Source organism: Bos indicus, chromosome 29 (genome assembly GCF_029378745.1).
Source record: "Bos indicus isolate NIAB-ARS_2022 breed Sahiwal x Tharparkar chromosome 29, NIAB-ARS_B.indTharparkar_mat_pri_1.0, whole genome shotgun sequence".
NCBI classification, from domain to species: domain Eukaryota; kingdom Metazoa; phylum Chordata; class Mammalia; order Artiodactyla; family Bovidae; genus Bos; species Bos indicus.
This window is the reverse complement of record NC_091788.1, coordinates 34964692-34982872: the sequence shown is the minus strand read 5'-3', so window position 1 is coordinate 34982872 and position 18181 is coordinate 34964692. Positions and strand designations below refer to the sequence as shown.

The 18181-nt window shown below is 48.5% G+C and overlaps 1 protein-coding gene across 8 annotated transcripts in view; it reads right to left on the bottom strand.

Annotated features, from left to right (window-relative positions):
- Positions 1–18181, bottom strand: part of LOC109554632 (opioid-binding protein/cell adhesion molecule) — a 1067951-nt gene that overhangs the window by 32626 nt on the left and 1017144 nt on the right. For 3 of the 8 annotated variants that reach the window (XM_070783259.1, XM_070783265.1, XM_070783264.1), the window contains exons 5-7: positions 3855–3992; positions 3354–3474; positions 2735–2886 (exon numbers count right to left, since the gene is read on the bottom strand). In XM_070783259.1, the coding sequence (XP_070639360.1) occupies positions 2735–2886; positions 3354–3474; positions 3855–3992 (411 nt within the window). Of the gene's footprint in view, positions 1–1821; positions 1849–2734; positions 2887–3353; positions 3475–3854; positions 3993–18181 lie in introns of all 8 variants that reach the window. The other 5 variants (XM_070783261.1, XM_070783266.1, XM_070783260.1 and 2 more) reach the window with 3 other exon arrangements.

Here is an 18181-nt window from a genome sequence, read left to right as displayed (position 1 = left end):
AGTTCATGGGGTCTCAAAGAGTCAGACAGAACTGAAGTGACTTCGCATGAGGTTATAATGGTAGGGCCCCAATAGACAGGATTAGTGTTCAAATGATAAGAAGACACCCCAGGGAGCCCTTCTTCCTCATCTCTGGCCATCTCCATGCCCCATCCCACCATGCTCAGAGGAAAGGACATATGAGAATGAAGCTGGCATCTCCAGGAAGAGCACCCCCATCCAGTACAGCCAATACAGGTCTTCCTGGCTAACCTTGGCCTCTGGCCTCCAGAACTGTGAGAAAATCCATTTCTGCTGTCCCAGCCTACGCTCTTTCATTATAGCAGCCCTGGCGGGAGAGTATATCTTTCATCTCCATGAGCTGCTGTCCTCGGCTGGGACACACCTCTCTCCTGAGTTCACAGGGGCACAAGCACCCGGGCCTCTAGTGGTCAGTCCTGGGCTCCTCCTGTCGGCCACACCCCCACGGGCAACCCCACCAGCTCACGGGGTCACGGCAGGGTCAGTGGCAGGGCAGCACCCCAACCTCATCCTTTGCCAACCTCATCAGCTTTATCAAGACCAAGGGATGGACAATCACAGACACCAAGGTGTGGGCAGAGCCACTGGCCGTGAAAATGGCAGATCCAGAGCTGGGAGAGGAGCAGGTCAGAGCCGACTCCTGGTCTGGACGATTCAAGTCACGGTGGCTGAGATTGGTCCTCGATAAGGAGGGCTGTGTGGAGGCTTCCCCTCAGCCTGGGAGTGTGAGTGTGAGTGTGTGTGTGTGTGTGTGTGTGTCTGTGTGCCCTTGTTTCACGTCCTCTGGTAAACATTCTAGCACTGAGGAGGGGTCTGGTCTGGGTCTCATCAATACTTCTTCACTAGCTACATATACCTTAGTGTCACTTAGCCTCTGGGGTCCTCCTCTTATCCATCTTTAAAACAGGCTAATAACCTATTCTTACACAAAACTAGCATGATGAGTGGAAACCAATTGATATTTGATAAATGGTAGGTATTATGACTGTGATTCATGGGGTCGCAAAGAGTCGGACATGACTGAGCAACTGAACTGAACTGAACTGAGGATGATCATTATGAACATGACCCAAGTACTCATATCTTAAAATGAAGCTTTCAGAGTTAAGTCATTAGCCCTTTTTGCTTTGGGCTGGAGGGATTATCTTGAGGGACAGGGAGGCCTGGCCTGCTTTAGTCCATGGGGTCACAGGGAGTCAGACATGACTTAGTGGCTAAACAACATTAGGATGACTTCCCCAGGAAGACAATCATCTGATAAGCCGTTTGGTGTCTGGGCTGGGTTCCCCTAGTGCCATGTACAAATAGAATACACATCCCTGTTAAAAGCTACCAAGTAGAAGTTTATCATTTTGGAGAGATCCCTTCTCCAGAAATGAATAATGATATTTCATATGTATGTGTGTAAAAGCCATCATGGGCTTCCCTGGTAAAGAATCCACCTGCAACCCAGGAGATGCAGGTTCAATCCCTGGGTTGGGAAGATGCCCTGGAGAAGGAAATGGCAACCCACTCTAGTATTCTTGCCCGGGAAATCCCATGGACAGAGGAATCCGGAGGGCTACAGTCCACGGGGTCACAAAGAGTTGGATACAACTTAGTGACTAAACAAAAACAACAAAAGCCATCATATTCTACATGTTTGTTACCTAAACTGTGCACACCAGCCCCCTGAAGTCTATCCAGTAAGGAGAAAAAGTCAGGGAGGAGGAGCAGGCAAGCCTATCTTGGAACGAGGCTTAACATCAAAAGCATAGGCATTCAGGCAGGCAGAGGAGTGAAGGAACATGCGGTACCCACCTGCCACTGCTGATGAGGGGCTTATTTCTAAGACACACACAGCACAATGCACACACAATGCAGAGAGAAAACAAGAGACATAGATCACACATTTCAGATGGTTGGTGGACAAAGTTTAGTTCATGTCAACGCTGAAAGCTGTTCAGGGTCTGAGGTCCATATGAACAATGAACACCTTTCCTTCCTAGTTACCAGACAGTTCCCTCTTGCCAAATCTCGGCAAATAAACACACACATAAACACACGGACCATCACAACCAGCTGGGCCTGGCCAGTGGGGTAAAATGTTGCACGAGGAGATGGACACGACAGTGTGAGAATGGAGGGAAGGCAGGATGAAGGCTCCCGAGGGGCCATTCGGGTCTCTGGGGCCCCCTCACCCTGTGTAGGAGGGAGAGACCCTCAGAGAAGGGATGGATGTCCCAGCTGATGGCCCGATGAGGACCAGCCTCTTTCTCTGTTCATTCCAATGAATGAGAACATGACATGCAGTCAATATGACAGTTAGGATGGCAGAGTTGACCTGGTTTACAACTGCAACTAGAACCCCTAGAATCGTACACTCTTCCTGTAGGGCATCTTAACACTATATCTAATTTACTTCTCAGACTGAGAGTGCTGCAGCTGAACTCTTCTGTGGTTCCATCTTGTTTAAGGCAACCACTGTGCAACGTGGTTCAGAATTCAGTTCACTCCTTTTGTAACGTGGAAAGCTCACCTCATGATAGACCAGGAGCTATCGGTTGCCTTGTAAACACCACAGCATCACAGGCTAAGAGAATGACCAGGTGGGGTGGTGGGTTGCGCTCGCATCTAAGGTGGAGGGGGGAGCAGTATGGATGGATACAGGCCAGCGGACCTCGCCTTCCTCCCCCGCCCATCCAAGCCCTGCGTCCAGGCCTCCTGCACTCACCATACAGTGTGATGCTGGCATTGGTAATCCCAAGCTTGTTTGTGGCCACACAAGTATAGTTCCCATAATCCTTCTCTGAGACGTTGAAGAAGGTCAGCGTGGATATGTGGCCTTTGTTCTCGATCCTCATGCCGTCCAGGCCGGTGGCCAGCCTGCAAAAGAAGAGGAGGTACTGTGGGTCTGGTTCCACTCATGGAGTGAGGGGGCAGGCAAGAGGGGCCGGGGATTCACCCCCAGACACACAACTCTCCTCTGCACGAAGCCCTTCCCTCCAACTAACCCAGCGCCTCTCCCTCCAGCCATAAGCACCACAGTCTCCATCAGGGGTGGAAAGGGAAGGTGCCCATGCTCCCAGGCTGCCTTCTGGAGTTCCTAGTCCTTCAAGATGGCCCCATCTACAGCTAATCTCAGATTCTGAAACAAAGTCGATCCACATTGCCCACTTCCCAACTTCCTCTGCTTTTTGTTGCTGGTTCTAAAAGGAGGCTCTGTTATAATGGAGGCTGTCATCAGTTTGGTTTTGCCATATCTCCCCCCTGGACTCCATCGCCCTCCTTCTGCGTGGGGCATCACCCATCAACTCTGCTTCAGACATGCCCCGTTTCTGCTTCCAAGGTACCTGGTGTCTTCCTTGAACCACTGGAACTCAGCCATGGGCACTGCCGAGGCTTCACAGCTCAAGATGCCCTTCTGGCCAACGGAGACCCCTGTGTTCTTGGCTTTGGAGATATAGGGGGGGTCTGTGGGGGGATGCGGAGCAAGGCCATAAGACAAATGAGAGGCAGGACAGTTGACAGTCACCTGCTGTATATACCCCCTCCTCCAGCTAAACAACCATCTATCTTAGGAAAAGGACTTCTTGCTTGAAGATACTGCATTTACCCGGCATCTTCTTCAAGCCTTCAAATGAACCCAGAGTTAACAATTCTCCCCATTAGCTAAAAGCTCTGATGGTCACAGGAAGGCCCCGTGGCCCTGGAGATGGTGATGAGCACAAAGATCTGACACAGTGTTTTCCTGTTGGAAACAGCTTGGGCCTATTAAGAAAATGGCCTTGCCATTGCTTGTCCGTCCCCATGCCCTCCTGCCCCCTGGGACTCCCGACAGTGGATCCACTCACAGTTGACAGTGATCTTTACTTTCCGCACGTCAGGGGCAGCAACATCATTCAAGGCGCTGCACTCATACTCCCCGGACTGGTCACGTTTGATGTCAGAGATTTCCAGGTATTCATCCTCACTCACAAAGCCCTGGCCTTCTGGGAGGCAAGAAACAGACAGAGACAATCAAGAACCTATGCAACTGGGGACATAACTGTATTTCCATCTAGAATTTAGAGAAGGAATGCAAAAATCCACAAAATAGGGTTTGAACCTCAACTCGAAGATTCTAGACATCTGTTGGCCCCAAAGTATTTGAAGAAATTCTCTGATTGAATCTTGGGTCAATACATTTGGGTCCAAGTCACTTTAACTTTTCAGATCATTTGTTAAGAAGGGCATATCATTCATTTTTTAAAATTTTTTATTTTATTTTATTTTTTAACTTCACAATATTGTATTGGCTTTGCCATATATCAACATGAATCCGCCACAGGTATACACATGTTCCCTATCCTGAACCCTCCTCCCTCCTTCCTCCCCGTACCATCCTTCTGGGTCGTCCCAGTGCACCAGCCCCAAGCATCCAGTATCGTGCATCAAACCTGGACTGGTGACTCGTTTCAAATATGACATTATACATGTTTCAATACCATTCTCCCAAATCATCCCACCCTCTCCCTCTCCCCAGAGTCCAAAAGACTGTTCTATACATCAGTGTCTCTTTTGCTGCCTCGTATACAGGGTTATTGTTACCATCTTTCTAAATTCCATATATATGCATTATATACTGTATTGGTGTTTTTGTTTCTGGCTTACTTCACTCTGTATAATAGGCTCCAGTTTCACCCATCTCATTAGAACTGATTCAATTGTATTCTTTTTAATGGCTGAGTAATACTCCATTGTGTATATGTACCACAGATTTCTTATCCATTCATCTGCTGATGGACATCTAGGTTGCTTCCATGACCTGGCTATTATAAACAGTGCTGCGATGAACATTGGGGTACACGTGTCTCTTTAAATTCTGGTTTCCTCAGTGTGTATGCCCAGCAGTGGGATTGCTGGGTCATAAGGCAGTTCTATTTCCAGTTTTTTAAGGAATCTCCACACTGTTCTCCATAGTGGCTGTAGTAGTTTGCATTTCCACCAACAGTGTAAGAGGGTTCCCTTTTCTCCACACCCTCTCCAGCATTTATTGCTTGTAGACTTTTGGATCACAGCCATTCTGACTGGCATGAAATGGTACCTCATAGTGGTTTTGATTTGCATTTCTCTGATAATGAGTGATGTTGAGCATCTTTTCATGTGTTTGTTAGCCATCTGTATGTCTTCTTTGGAGAAATGTCTATTTAGTTCTTTGGCCCATTTTTTGATTGGGTCATTTATTTTTCTGGATTTGAGCTGTAGGAGTTGCTTGTATATTTTTGAGATTAGTTATTTGTCATTTGCTTCATTTGCTATTATGTTCTCCCCTTCTGAAGGCTGTCTTTTCACCTTGCTTATAGTTTCCTTTGTTGTGCAGAAGCTTTTAAGTTTAATTAGGTCCCATTTGTTTATTTTTGCTTTTGTTTCCAATATTCTGGGAGGTGGGTCATAGAGGATCCTGCTGTGATGTATGTCAGAGAGTGTTTTGCCTATGTTCTCCTCTAGGAGTTTTATAGTTTCTGGTCTTACATTTAGATCTTTAATCCATTTTGAGTTTATTTTTATGTATGGTGTTAGAAAGTGTTTGAATTCTTTTACAAGTGGTTGACCAGTTTTCCCAGCACCATTTGTTAAAGAGATTGTCTTTAATCCATTGTATATTCTTGCCTCCTTTGTCAAAGATAAGGTGTCCATAGGTGTGTGGATTTATCTCTGGGCTTTCTATTTTGTTCCATTGATCTATATTTCTGTCTTTGTGCCAGTACCATACTGTCTCGATGACTGTGGCTTTGTAGTAGAGCCTGAAGTCAGGCAGGTTGATTCCTCTAGGTCCATTCTTCTTTCTCAAGATTGCTTTGGCTATTCGAGTTTTTTTGTATTTCCATACAAATTGTGAAATTATATGTTCTAGCTCTGTGAAGAATACCGTTGGTAACTTGATAGGGATTGCATTGAATCTATAAATTGCTTTGGGTAGTATATTCATTTTCACTATATTGATTCTTCCAATCCATGAACATGGTATATTCCTCCATCTATTAGTGTCCTCTTTGATTTCTTTCACCAGTGTTTTACAGTTTTCTATATATAGGTCTTTAGTTTCTTTAGGTAGATATATTCCTAAGTATTTTATTCTTTTCGTTGCAATGGTGAATGCAATTGTTTCCTTAATTTCTCTTTGTATTTTCTCATTATTAGTGTATAGGAATGCAAAGGATTTCTGTGTGTTGATTTTATATCCTGCAACTTTACTATATTCATTTATTAGTTCTAGTAATTTTCTGGTGGAGTCTTTAGGGTTTTCTATGTAGAGGATCATGTCATCTGCAAACAGTGAGAGTTTTACTTCTTCTTTTCCAATTTGGATTCCTTTTATTTCTTTTTCTGCTCTGATTGCTGTGGCCAAAACTTCCAAAACTATATCATATCATTCATTTTAAAAATATTATTATGAGGATTAACTAAGAGAGTACATGTGAAATACTGTAGCACTTTAATAAGCTTTGATATTTTGAAAGAGAATTGCCATGGTCAGCAACATAAATTTTTAAATGTGGGAATAATGTTAGGGTATGTGAATATGGACATCTTTGTTTTTCACTACATTTTCACCATGTACTACATGTCTTTGTACACAGAATACAAACTACTAAGACGTGTAGAATGAATAAGTAATCAGTTAACATTTTGGTACAAACAGACACAAAAGAGCTGGTTGGTTTCAAACATCCTGGGGAAGACACAATGGTGAATGAATGAATGAGGAAACCCTCCTTGATTGCTATGTAGTAGGTGTTCAAAAAACATTTGCTAACATATAATAACTGAGAGTCCCAAATGATAGAGGTCTGGTTACTCGAACCTGGGGTGAGGGTACTTAATAATTGTAATACCCAGCTTTGTGGGACATTCTGGAGGCTTTGCTTGTATGCATGCTAAGTCGCTTCAGTTGTGTCCAGCTCTGTGCAACCCTATGAACTGTAGCCCACCAGGCTCCTCTGTCCATGGGATTCTTCAGGCAAGAATACTGGAGTGGGTTGCCATGCCCTCTTTCAGAGGTACTTCCCAACCCAGGGAATGGACCTGCGTCTCTTATTTCTAGACATTTGTGAAACTTGCAATTCATGATCCCAAATATTCTGGGGCTGAGAAACTGACATTGTTTGCAGCCACCAGAACATACTCTTGCAACGATCTGTCTCTGCCTCATCCCTCATTCCACTTCCTGTGGCTCAGTGCAAAGAGGACAGACCTTCTATTGTCTTGCATCTGCCAAAGCATCAGCCTCCTTTAAAAACCCAGCCCCCCAAGGGCCAAGGAGAAAGTACATCCATTTGCATTTCTTATAAGCCTGATACCTGATTCCTTCTTGTGCTCTGGGCATGAGAGCAGAATTCGTTTTCAGGACGATAAAAATGTTTTGTAAATTTTCTCCAAACCCATAGAAGCATATCTAATCCAATGGTCACTCAGTCAACCAAGTCTGGGCCCACGATGGGTTTGGGATAGGAAGCGGATGTTGGGGCTGGGGGAGTTGACGGGCAGACACCAGGCAGGTGCTTTGGCATCCTGATTCCGCTGACATAGAAGCCTTGGGACATTCCCACCACCTACCCCTTTCCCAGGACACTGACTTTTTTCAGCTCTTCTGGCCTTTCTTGCCACCATGCCCTCCTTAGCTCAGCACGCCCATCCAGGCTTTGCCTTTAGTGTCTGGATCCTGGTTGCCAAGACCAACGGCAGAAAGTATGGGGCTTCAGGCAAACATGTAAACAAACAGAGTCTCCAAGTGAGCACCACCCTGGGAGGCCAATCTCATGCTATTTTGTGAGGGAAATCCTGCATCATTGGCCAGCAGGAGCAATTACTGGCCAGGGCAGCCTCCTGGGATTTGGGCCTGTGGATATGACCCCAGGACAAGCCCACAGGGAGAGTTTCAGGATCTTGGGGAATCTGGTCAAACCCACGTGAGGAGTGACTGGAAGCAGAGGTGAAGGGGAAAACGGGGTTCTGGGCAAGCCCACACTTCCCAGCCTGAGATCTGAGTGTCAGTTCAGAATGGTATTACCGGGCTAAGTCTGGTCCCAGGCACTGGACAAGAACTTTGAAAACTGTGAGGGAGATGTGCCAGGGCAGTTGCCTCCTGGGCCCCGGGGTGGGGCCCTGTTTGCTGGGACCTCGGGGTAGCGGGGCTGGTCACAGCCCTCCATCTCACAGACATTTAATTATCCAGGCTGGCTCATATCTAACTCCTCAGTGTCATTAGAGGGATGTCAACCTTCTCTCACCCTCATCTCCTTATTTCTCTTAGACTTAACAACATCTCAGTGTCAAAGGGGATCCTGAAACCACTTATTTCAGGATGTGTAATAAAGATACTTCCCAGGTGATACAATGGTAAAGAACCCAGCTGCTAATGCAGGAGAGCCGCGTTTGCCATCCCTGGGTGGAGAAGATCCCCTGGAGAAGGAAATGGCAACCCACTCCAGTATTCTTGCCTGGAAATCCCGTGGACAGAGGAGCCTTATGGGCTATAGTCCATGGGGTCTCAAAGAGTTGGACGTGACCAGACAACAACAAAGATAAAAATTGCCTCGCTCATTAAAATGATGCTGGTTGACCAACCTAACTGTTTTGAAGGAAAAAAACAACAGCAAAATCATACAGACATAATGACTTTCCAGACTCAGTGTGCCATTTCTGCGGTGAATAAATACACAGGATGGAGAGGAGGGCTTTCTCCTATGAAGACTCCATCATTCTTTCAAATTGTACTGCAGTGAATTTGCCACGAGTAATTAACCTCCCTGTACTTAACCAAGGAGATGAGCTACCTGCAGTGGGCCTGGCAGGAGCCTCTGGCGGGGTCACTGACCTACCTTTCTTGGGGAGAATGAGTTAGACCCACAGCAGGCTGCCCAGTTTACACCAGACAGATGGCTTAAAGCCCCTGATGAGGCAGATCTGTGATGCTAGTCGGCACAGAGGGGAGGGAGCCCTTTGGGGATGACAGGGGTCTTTGCACTGGGACCCCGAGTGAGTGTCTTCTACCAGAGCGAGGGGACAGACCTGGGTCCTCCACGGGGGAAACTGCTGGACAACAAGGCCACTCCCTGGAACGCGGGGATTTATCTCCACTCTCTGTTCTGTTTGCATGGACTGTTCTGTGACAGCAAATAAGGGAGGAAGTAAGAGTGTTTTGCACAAATTGAGGGTCGTTACGATAATACTACCTCATTAAGTGAGAAAATGAATTTCGTCAAGTTTGTTCTGTAAAGTAAGTGGTTCTCGGGTTTTAATTGGCACATAAATTCCTCCGAGATTTTATGTATTACATATAGATTCTGATGCAGTAGGTGCAGGGTGGGGCTTGGTTTCTGCATTTCTATCTTAAAGCAAAACTGTGGGGGAGACATGAAACTCTCGTTTTCATACATTTTCTCAGAAAACACAGTCTAGTCTTGCAGCCTATCTTTTCTGTAAAGTCCCTTTTGACTGTATCTTCAGAATTTTCCCGTGGTACCCAGAGCATCCTGCCTGCACCCCGTCTGCCCCCATTTCTAAGTGTCTCAGGACTTCTGTGCTCTTGGCCTCCCGTCCCCATTCTCCATGCGCTGTTCTCAGCCTGTTCTGACTCTCTTGTGCACCTGGGCCTGTGAAGGGGTTGGCTGGTCAGTGACATTTACTGCCTGCCCCTTGAGTTGAGATCCTCGTGGAGCTTGCATCTCCAAAGGCACCCTTTCTTTGGAGCTGCAAGCTTGGCTGGCAGGTCTACATTGAGGATCTGGATCCTTGAAACTACCTTTCCCACCGTGTCCTTGTGATCTTAGTGAAAAACACACGCACCCTTGGACACCACTTTTGCTAAGAAAAAGAAGAAGATGTTGACGTTCATCCCCACCTCAAGCCCAAGGAAGGGGGTGGAGATGCTGTTTCCTTAACCGCTTTGAATACTGGGTGAGATTTGCAAAGCAGAACAAATCTAGGTTGCTAAATGCCTGGAGACCTGGCAAACTGCAGTGTGGAATGCTTTCCCTGCCCTCTGCAATTCTGGTTGTGACATAAAATCCTGATTCCACGCTGCAGAGAAAAGCGCAGGAGGCTACAAATGCTTGAATCCCCTTTGCTAGCTGCCAGTAGGCAGATTGCTGACTGGGGGACAGAGAGAGGGAGACAGGCAGGAGGAAATACATGAGTAGGGATAGGAAAGGAGGGAGGAGGAGGAGGAGGAAGGAGTCACTGATGTAAGGAAGGGAATAAAGGTAGATGGGGTGCAGGCGAGATGCCCAGGCTGCAGGCAGGATGCTCTGGGTACCATGGGAAAGGTTGTAAAGACACAGTCAGAGAGATTTAAAGAATAGATAGGCTACAGGACTACAGCATTTTTTCTAACGATATGAAAATCAGAGTTTCACATCAGCCCCACAGTTTTGCTTTCTGGTAAGAGGTCCTGAAATGAGCCAGTAACCCAGAGGCATCGCATCCTGCCCTATGCATTGGGACAGCCAAATATAACATGATTGGAAGTCAAAGGAAGTGGGCTTTGCATCACTGGCAGAAATATATTAAAAATGCAGGTTATTTCTTTCCACGGAGGAGCACTTTGAAGCAGATAAGTCCAGCTCACTGTATTAGGAAGATTAAGATCTGCAGGGATACAAATGGCGCCATTTATCAGGGGATGGAGGGGTTTATTGGACCCAGACCCTGCAGATGCAAGGCACGTGCCTGGGGAGGGGCTGAGTTGGCCCCGGGTTCCATGGGCACAAGGCAGCCTCTTGTGCAGGAATATACATTCTGACATAACAGTCTTGGAGCACAAGGAACATGTAACCCCCAGCAGCAGGGTCTGCACCATTTCAGAAACGGAGGCAGGGGGGGCAGACACACCCCAGGAAGAAAGGTCCCTGGTCCGGCCTTCTGTTCCTAATGTCACCTGCAGCTATTTTACTCATCCTTATGATGAGTGAGGTGATGGGTAAGAAGCCAGGAGGTGGAGAGGATATTGAAGGCAAGGTCCTTGACCTTGGGGAGTCCATAGGGTGATGAGCCGAGAACTGGAATACTTTATATGTTTTTCTTTTCAGTTTCAATTTTTCCATTCTTAATTGTTTTGGACTCTCAAGTCAGGGATGGTGGGTCAGGAAGACTTACTAAAGAGGGAAGAAGAAACCTGGGTGTTCAGGGGTGAAAAGCTCAAAGAGAAAATTCAGAGTAAAATCTAGGAGCTTCCTGACCCACTTCTCTTTCTTTCTCCTTCCACATCCCGTCCTTCCAAGCCTGCAGTTTTGCAGCCGTCGGCCCAATTTTCCCTTCTTCTTCCCCAGCCAAGTCCTTAGATTTATAGAGTTGGAAGTACCAGGAAGGGTCAGAGATTTCAGCCTTCCACTCTTTTGATGATGGTGCCTGACAGAATATCTTTCCCTCCACGCGAACGTCTCCCAGGGAGGATTCCAGGGGGCAGCCTATTCCTTTGCCAGACTATTCATTTCATTCAAGAAATCGTCCTCATTTGGAGGCAAAATGCTGCCCACCTTCTCCCTTTGAAATGATGAAAAGCCACCAGCAAGGGGCCCCCAGCCCCTCCACCCCTCCTTGTCAGCCACAGGAAGCTGCTGTTCTATCTGGGGAAGATGTTTTGGGAGGTAAACGCCAGCACCTGTCACAGCTTTCGCCAGGATACTTGTCAGGAGGTGACTCCTGTGGCACATGCCTGGGGGAGGGTCCCTGGGGGAAGAGAGCAGGAGAGGGTGACGATGGAGGTTAGGAGGCGCTGGCCCAGGGAGGCGTGGGCTTCGGGAAGGAATGGCCAAGAAAGGAGAACGCAGATGGGCAAGAAAGCGAGGGGAGGGGAGCTGTGGCTGGAAGCAAGGTGGTGGGAGGGGGCACCCCGAGGGCACTGGACTCACGAGGCAGGGCTTCCGGAGAAGCCAGTAGTTAGTTTCCTGGCTCCCCAGCAAGAGGGGCTATTACACACGATTCCTAACGTTACCGACCTTGGAAATGTGGAGTCAAACACCCCAACGACCCCATGCATGCTGCTCATCAGCTAGGCTCCCACCAGGCTTTCTGATTGACCCTGGAGAATGAACAGTCCCTTGCCCACTCATCAAGGTAGCCATGCGAGTGATCAAAGAGCTAATCCTACTCCTGTGAGGAGTGCTCCATGCGTAGGAAAAAGTGTGGGTTGATGGGCAGGTTGTATATTTGCTGGAAACCCCACCCTCGGGGTCTGGAGCGATGTCACCTCAGTCAGGTGGGGGATGGGGGGGGACGGTGTCTGGAGCCCTTCCCCTGCTTCAATCCCTGGGAGTGCTCGGGATAAGGCAGACACTGTCAGGGGTGCACGTGGGGATGTGTGCCCAAATCGTGTCACTCGCCCCTCTCTCTCCAGGATTCTGGTCTATAGAACAGAATCACAGAAAATGAACCCTGAGCAGACGAAAACACCAACTTCGTGGCTGTCAAGCTGGCCTACAGTCTGGGCTCAGCATGCAAGACTAATGTGGGTCTTGTCTGTCTCCCTATGAACTCAAGACAACTGGACTTGTACAATGCAAGGACTCAAGCTGAGTAAGGTCTGACTGTGGGCCCCAAACTGGACCTTCGAGAAGGGCTGCCTTGAAATAAAGAGTCTGGGTTAGGAGGACTCCTTAAACCCAAGCAGAGTAAATCAGAAGGTGATGGAAACCAGGAGTGCAGCCCTCACTGGGAGGTGACGGTCTTGTCCCTGTTTAGCTGTTGGAGCAAATAACCTCACAGTTACCCGAGTCCCCCATCTTCCATGGGGGGAGAAAGAGTGATCCCGAGGGAGAGGAGATGGAGGAGCCTCCTTCTGGAAATCCACAGACTGGGAAGAGGGTCTCTCCTTCCTTCCTAGGGATCTCCTGGTGTCCTTCTCCATCACACACCTCCTGACACAAAAGCCTCCTTCTTTTGAAGGATAGAAACCTTAGAACACACTTGAGTTGGGAACCAGCAGTTGAGAACCTCAGCACTCATTCCCTACCTGGTGTCATCCACTCTCAGTTGCTGACACAGAGAGGGAAGGACACCCTGACTTCTGTGACCTCCTTGTGTGACTGGTCAGGCTGAACTCTGATCACTCTGCACATGATGGCTGGGGGTTTGAACCCCTGAATTTGCCCTCCACCAACTCTCTCCTCATTAGATCTGCTCTCTCTGCTCATCTCCTCTGCACACTTCCAGCCTTCCCCACCCCTGACCTCTCCCTACGCCACGGCAGGCACCCAGCAACACTGGGCTCCCTCTGTCTTCCAACCAGGAAGTGTGGATGGAGGCCCCAGGCAGCCTTGACTCCCAACTTCAGCTTCATCCCTTCCCCACACTGGACTTAAACAAAACTGTGATGAACCCACAACCCAAGACGTGTGCTTGGCTTGGTTTTACCGACGCTTTCTTTCTGAGATGCGTTCACTAGCTGTAGGAAGAATCAGGAGTCATCAGAGAGTTTTGGAAACTAGATGACACTCTTGACCCAGAGGGAAGGGGCTGCAAAGAGTGATGCAGAAACAGCCAGGCTACCTGTGAGGATGTGACCCAGTCCCCTTAAATGAGAGTTTGGACTGTGGGCCAGGGAGAGAAGAGAGACAGACAGACAGAGACCCAGGGAAGGCGGATGCAGAAGGCAGGAAGCTGGGACTTCACACATAGGCAGACTAATGGCTGAGGACGGAAGCTTGAATCCATTTCCGGAACAGGTTGCCTGATCTGGATTCAAAACGTAGTTAATATTTATATTCTAAAAAGTGTCTAAATATAAATATACATAAACAGTTCAGACGGAAACATAGAGGTTGAAGGAAAAAAATATCATCACACTTTCAAAAGCAGAGCTTAAACAGCTACATTACTGATAAAATGTTAAGGACACTTGGACAGTTTTTATTTATCCCATGCTTTCCTCTTGTATTACTATTATTTGCACTCTGAACCAACAGGGTTATCTCAGTGTTAACAACTACCAAGTGAAATGAATTCTGTGCTTTAATCTAAATAAACTACTGCTTAAAAAAAAAAAAAAAAAAAGCTGATGAAGGCACCGAATGACCTATTGCTTCTTTCATTTGTATATGTTTTCAGAAAGCTAAACCTGACCTTACCTGCATTAGCCTAAGCAGGCACCTCCAGTAACCCAGACCCCGTTTCTCAAAGAATACCGTATTTTGTAGGAATGGAAAGGCCCCGGGCCAACACAACCAGTGAGTTTCCTGAGGGCACTTTGGCAAACTGACATTTTGAGCTCAGAGCAGACCTCTAGGGTTGGAATCCGCGGGGGTCAGGTAGCACCCAACATCTTCAAATGATTTCTTTTTTGCTTTTCCATCCCGGTTTATGACAGGACATTGAATGCAGCTCCTGGTGCTGTAGACCTTGTTGTTTATCCATCCTGTATACAAGAGCTTGCATCTGCTGATCCTAAACTCCCTCTCTGTCCCTCCCCTGCTCCCCACCCCTTGGAAAGTCTTTCTTTTTTGAATTTTTAATTTTGTTGATTTATTTTAAACATTTTTTGCTGCACTGTGTCTGTTGCTGCGCTCGGGCTTTCTCTAGTTGCCGTGAGTGGGGGCTCCTCTCTGGTTGTGATGCCTGGCTTCTCATCACAGTGGCTTCTCTTGTGCTGGTGCACAGGCTCTAGGGTGCATGGGCTCAGTAGCACTGGTCCACAGTCTCTTAGTTGCTGCCCCCCGGCACGTGGGATCTTCCCAGACCAGGGATCGAACCAGTATCCCCTGCACTGCAAGGTGGATTCTTAACCACTGGACCACCAAGGAAGCCAGAAATTGTTTCTGATGATAGAGCAACATCATAGCAAATGCTTTACGTCTCACTTGCTTTGTGGCGGGACTTAAAACTTTCCTTCTACCCCACCTGCCACGCTCAGTTCCCTGGGGACAGGTGTGTGTGTGTGTGTGTGTGTGTGTGTGTGTGTGTGTGTGTGTGTGTGCGCGTGTGTGTATAGTAATGCCATCAAGGCCTTTGTTACTTTTATAGGTGGGTAATCATACTGTTAGGCTTGCCTGGACAGTTAACACTGTTTCCCACTGTAATTACTGACTGCTGTCTTCGGCTCTCAACACCATGCTGGTCTGGATGACAAACCCCGTGGCCCCTGCCCTCTGGCCCACAGAACGGCCTGTGCCTGGTCCCAGTACCAGGGCCGCTGCAAGTGCCCCACTCTGGGCTGCTCTGACACTCACACCTTTATACCCAGCAAGAGGCAGTGACTGGGCTGTCAGACCCTGTGGGACCAGATGCAGAGTAGTCCCCCGGACTCTGCAATCCTGGAACTCTTGGTGCACCAGCTCGGTCTCCTCTTGGAGAACAGGGTGATAGGCCAAGTGAGGGTCAGCCCTGCATTCCCTCGGGAGATGCCCAGCTGGGGCTCAGGGTCCGAAGTCCTGGAGGGTCAGAAGCCAGACCTCAGCCTTCTGGTGTGGAAATGCTGTGGCCGCCCTTTCCCAGCTCCCTGGAGGAAGAGCACAGCCTGGTTTCTGCAGGTGAAGCTCAGATGCAGCCTAATTCCTCCTGCTTCATCTCTTTTTCTCTTCTCTTCTCTTTCCTTCTCGCCTTTATTCTCTCTTCCCATGGTAGTTCCCAAGGGCACAGCTGCATGGCAGTGGTGCTAATTATCACCTTCATTAATATTTCTGAAATACTTCGATTCGCTCCTGGGCAAAACACCCACGAAGCCAAGCAGCACTCAGCAGGCAAGTCACGCCGGAGCTAGTGGCTGCTTCATGGAGCACGGACCTGGCTCTGAAGCATCGCAGGGAGATAGTGCAGCTCAGGTGCTCAGCTGTGACTGGGCTGAGAGGGGAGGGCGAGGAGCCGGCGCTTAGCAGGCGAGTCCTCTGCTCGGGGTACGGGAGCACTTCCTGCAGGGTGGGGGCCCTTGGAAAGTTTTTGACAAGGACTCTCCGTATCCACACACCGGGAGCTATTTCTAGGCAAGTGGGTCTCCCGCCCACCATCCAGGCTGGACTCTGATCAAGCTGATCTCTCATCAATGGCATCTGTCTCCCTGGCCCCTCTTCTTAGCCTCATCACTGTAGAAGGAACATTCCATGGGACCTTCTATGACTCTGGGCCAATCATAGGAATCAGGATATAAGACCACTGAATTGGACTTCAGAAGACCTGGGTCAACCATCAGGGTCGCCACTAACATGGTATGATTTGGGCTAAGTGTTTTTACCACTCCAAGTCCCAAGATTTTTTTTTTTTCCTATCAAATAAAAATTACACCAGAGGACTTCTAAGGTCATTTGTAAGTTTCTTAACTTAGCAATATGGTCAGTGACCCAGAACGCTAAATAATTCTTTGAGTTCTGGAAACTGATGACCATGTGTTGATGGGCAGAGTTCCCACCAGGAGCGCAGGGCCACTGGCCTCTGAAGAAACATCAGAAAGTCCCTGTACCCCAGCCTGTGCACTGGGGAACTGGCCCAGCCGCCAGCACTGGGCCTGGGGTCTCGATGACTCAGACCTCAGAACAGAGACACCCTGTGACTTCAAGGTGGCCTCATCTGTCACTGTGCAGCGGCTGCTTCGCGATGGGGGAGAGAGGAGCTGACAATTATGAAGGACTGTGTGTGTCCAGGGGTAATGTCTTGTATTAATGGAGGAAATTAATTATTTCTTTTCCCTTCCCAGTCTCCCATGCACGCCGATTTTGACAAGTAGCTGTTCTTTTCTCCCTCCCCTCGATGGGCAGATTGGAATAATGTCTTACAGATATAACTAATCATCCACTGAGATGACTCGGGGCCCATTTTCCCAGGTCTGAGGTTCACTTCAAATGCAGGACCACAGCGCTCTCTGCTTTCTGTCCTCCCGCCTTCCCGGCAAACACCCCTCCTTCGCTACGTGGCTCACCTCCTAATCCTTCCCGACCAGACAGCAGATGCTGGATGACAGGCAAGGGGCCAGCAGCAACGAGGCCCCATACTCTTCAGGACCACAGCCCACGCCTGCCCCGTGCCTGCACAGCCAGGACCTGTGAGGGCCACGTAGGAGATAAAGGCAGGAAGATGGTAAGGGTGACTGGGTTCCATGGGGAGGCCTGGACCAAAGGATGTTGGACAGAAAGAGAGGTTGGGAGGGCATCTCGTGTGCCACTCCACGAGGGACAGGGCCTTGAGCCTCGGGGGAACAGGTAGCTGTATGGATGCTGCCTATAGTTTCCCAGGACCCTCCAAGACCACCCAGAGAGGGCAACTCTTAAGAACGGGTCAGGATGCAGTGTCAGTTACCCTGTAGTGCGGCCCTGACTTACTCACATGCAGCATTAGAGGCTCTTTCAGTTACAAAATATTGTGCCCCGAGGTAAGTCCTGGAAGTGATGTAAGTAACAGAGTGCTATGGGCTTCCCCGATGTCTCAGTGGGTAAAGAATCTGCCTGCAATGCCGGAGACACAGGAGATGTGCATTCAATCCCTGGGTTGGGAAGATCCCCTGGAGGAGGAAATGACAACCCATTCCAGCATTCTTGGCTGGAAAATCCCATGGACAAAGGATTCTGGTGGGCTACAGTCCACAGCATTATAAAGAGTCAGACATGACTGAGCACACACAAGCACAGGGCATGCTATGTACCTGATTCTGCATATCACAGACACATGAACACACAGATACGTATATGATGTGTGCCCATAACAGCAGAGAAACGTTCAATAGGGAAAATGAAATCGGGAGCTGTTACAATTTGGCCCCCATTCCCCTGTGCGGGTTTCCACCTACACTGAGCAATTCAGCACCAGCTCAGGGTCCCGCAGTTCAGCCTTATTCTGATGCTCTCTACCTGGAGTTTCTGCAGCTCTTCCCCCGACCCCCACCCCCCATCCACCCACCCAGTTTCAGATGCCAAGTTCAGGTCCAGGTTGTCACCTGTGCTCCTGACCCAATGGCTCCAGATCAGAGCACGCCACGTCCCTCTCCTTCCGTGTGTGTTAGTCGTTCAGTTGTGTCTGACTCTTCGTGACCCTGTGGACTGTAGCCCACCAGGCTCCTCTGTCCATGGGATTCTCCAGGCAGGAATACTGGAGTGGGTTGCCATTGCTTTCTCGAGGGGATCTTCCAGACCCAGGGATAGGACCCAGGTCTCCTGCATTGCAGCCAGATTCTTTTACTGTCTTGGGTTTGATTAATTTGCAGAGCAGCTCACAGAACTCA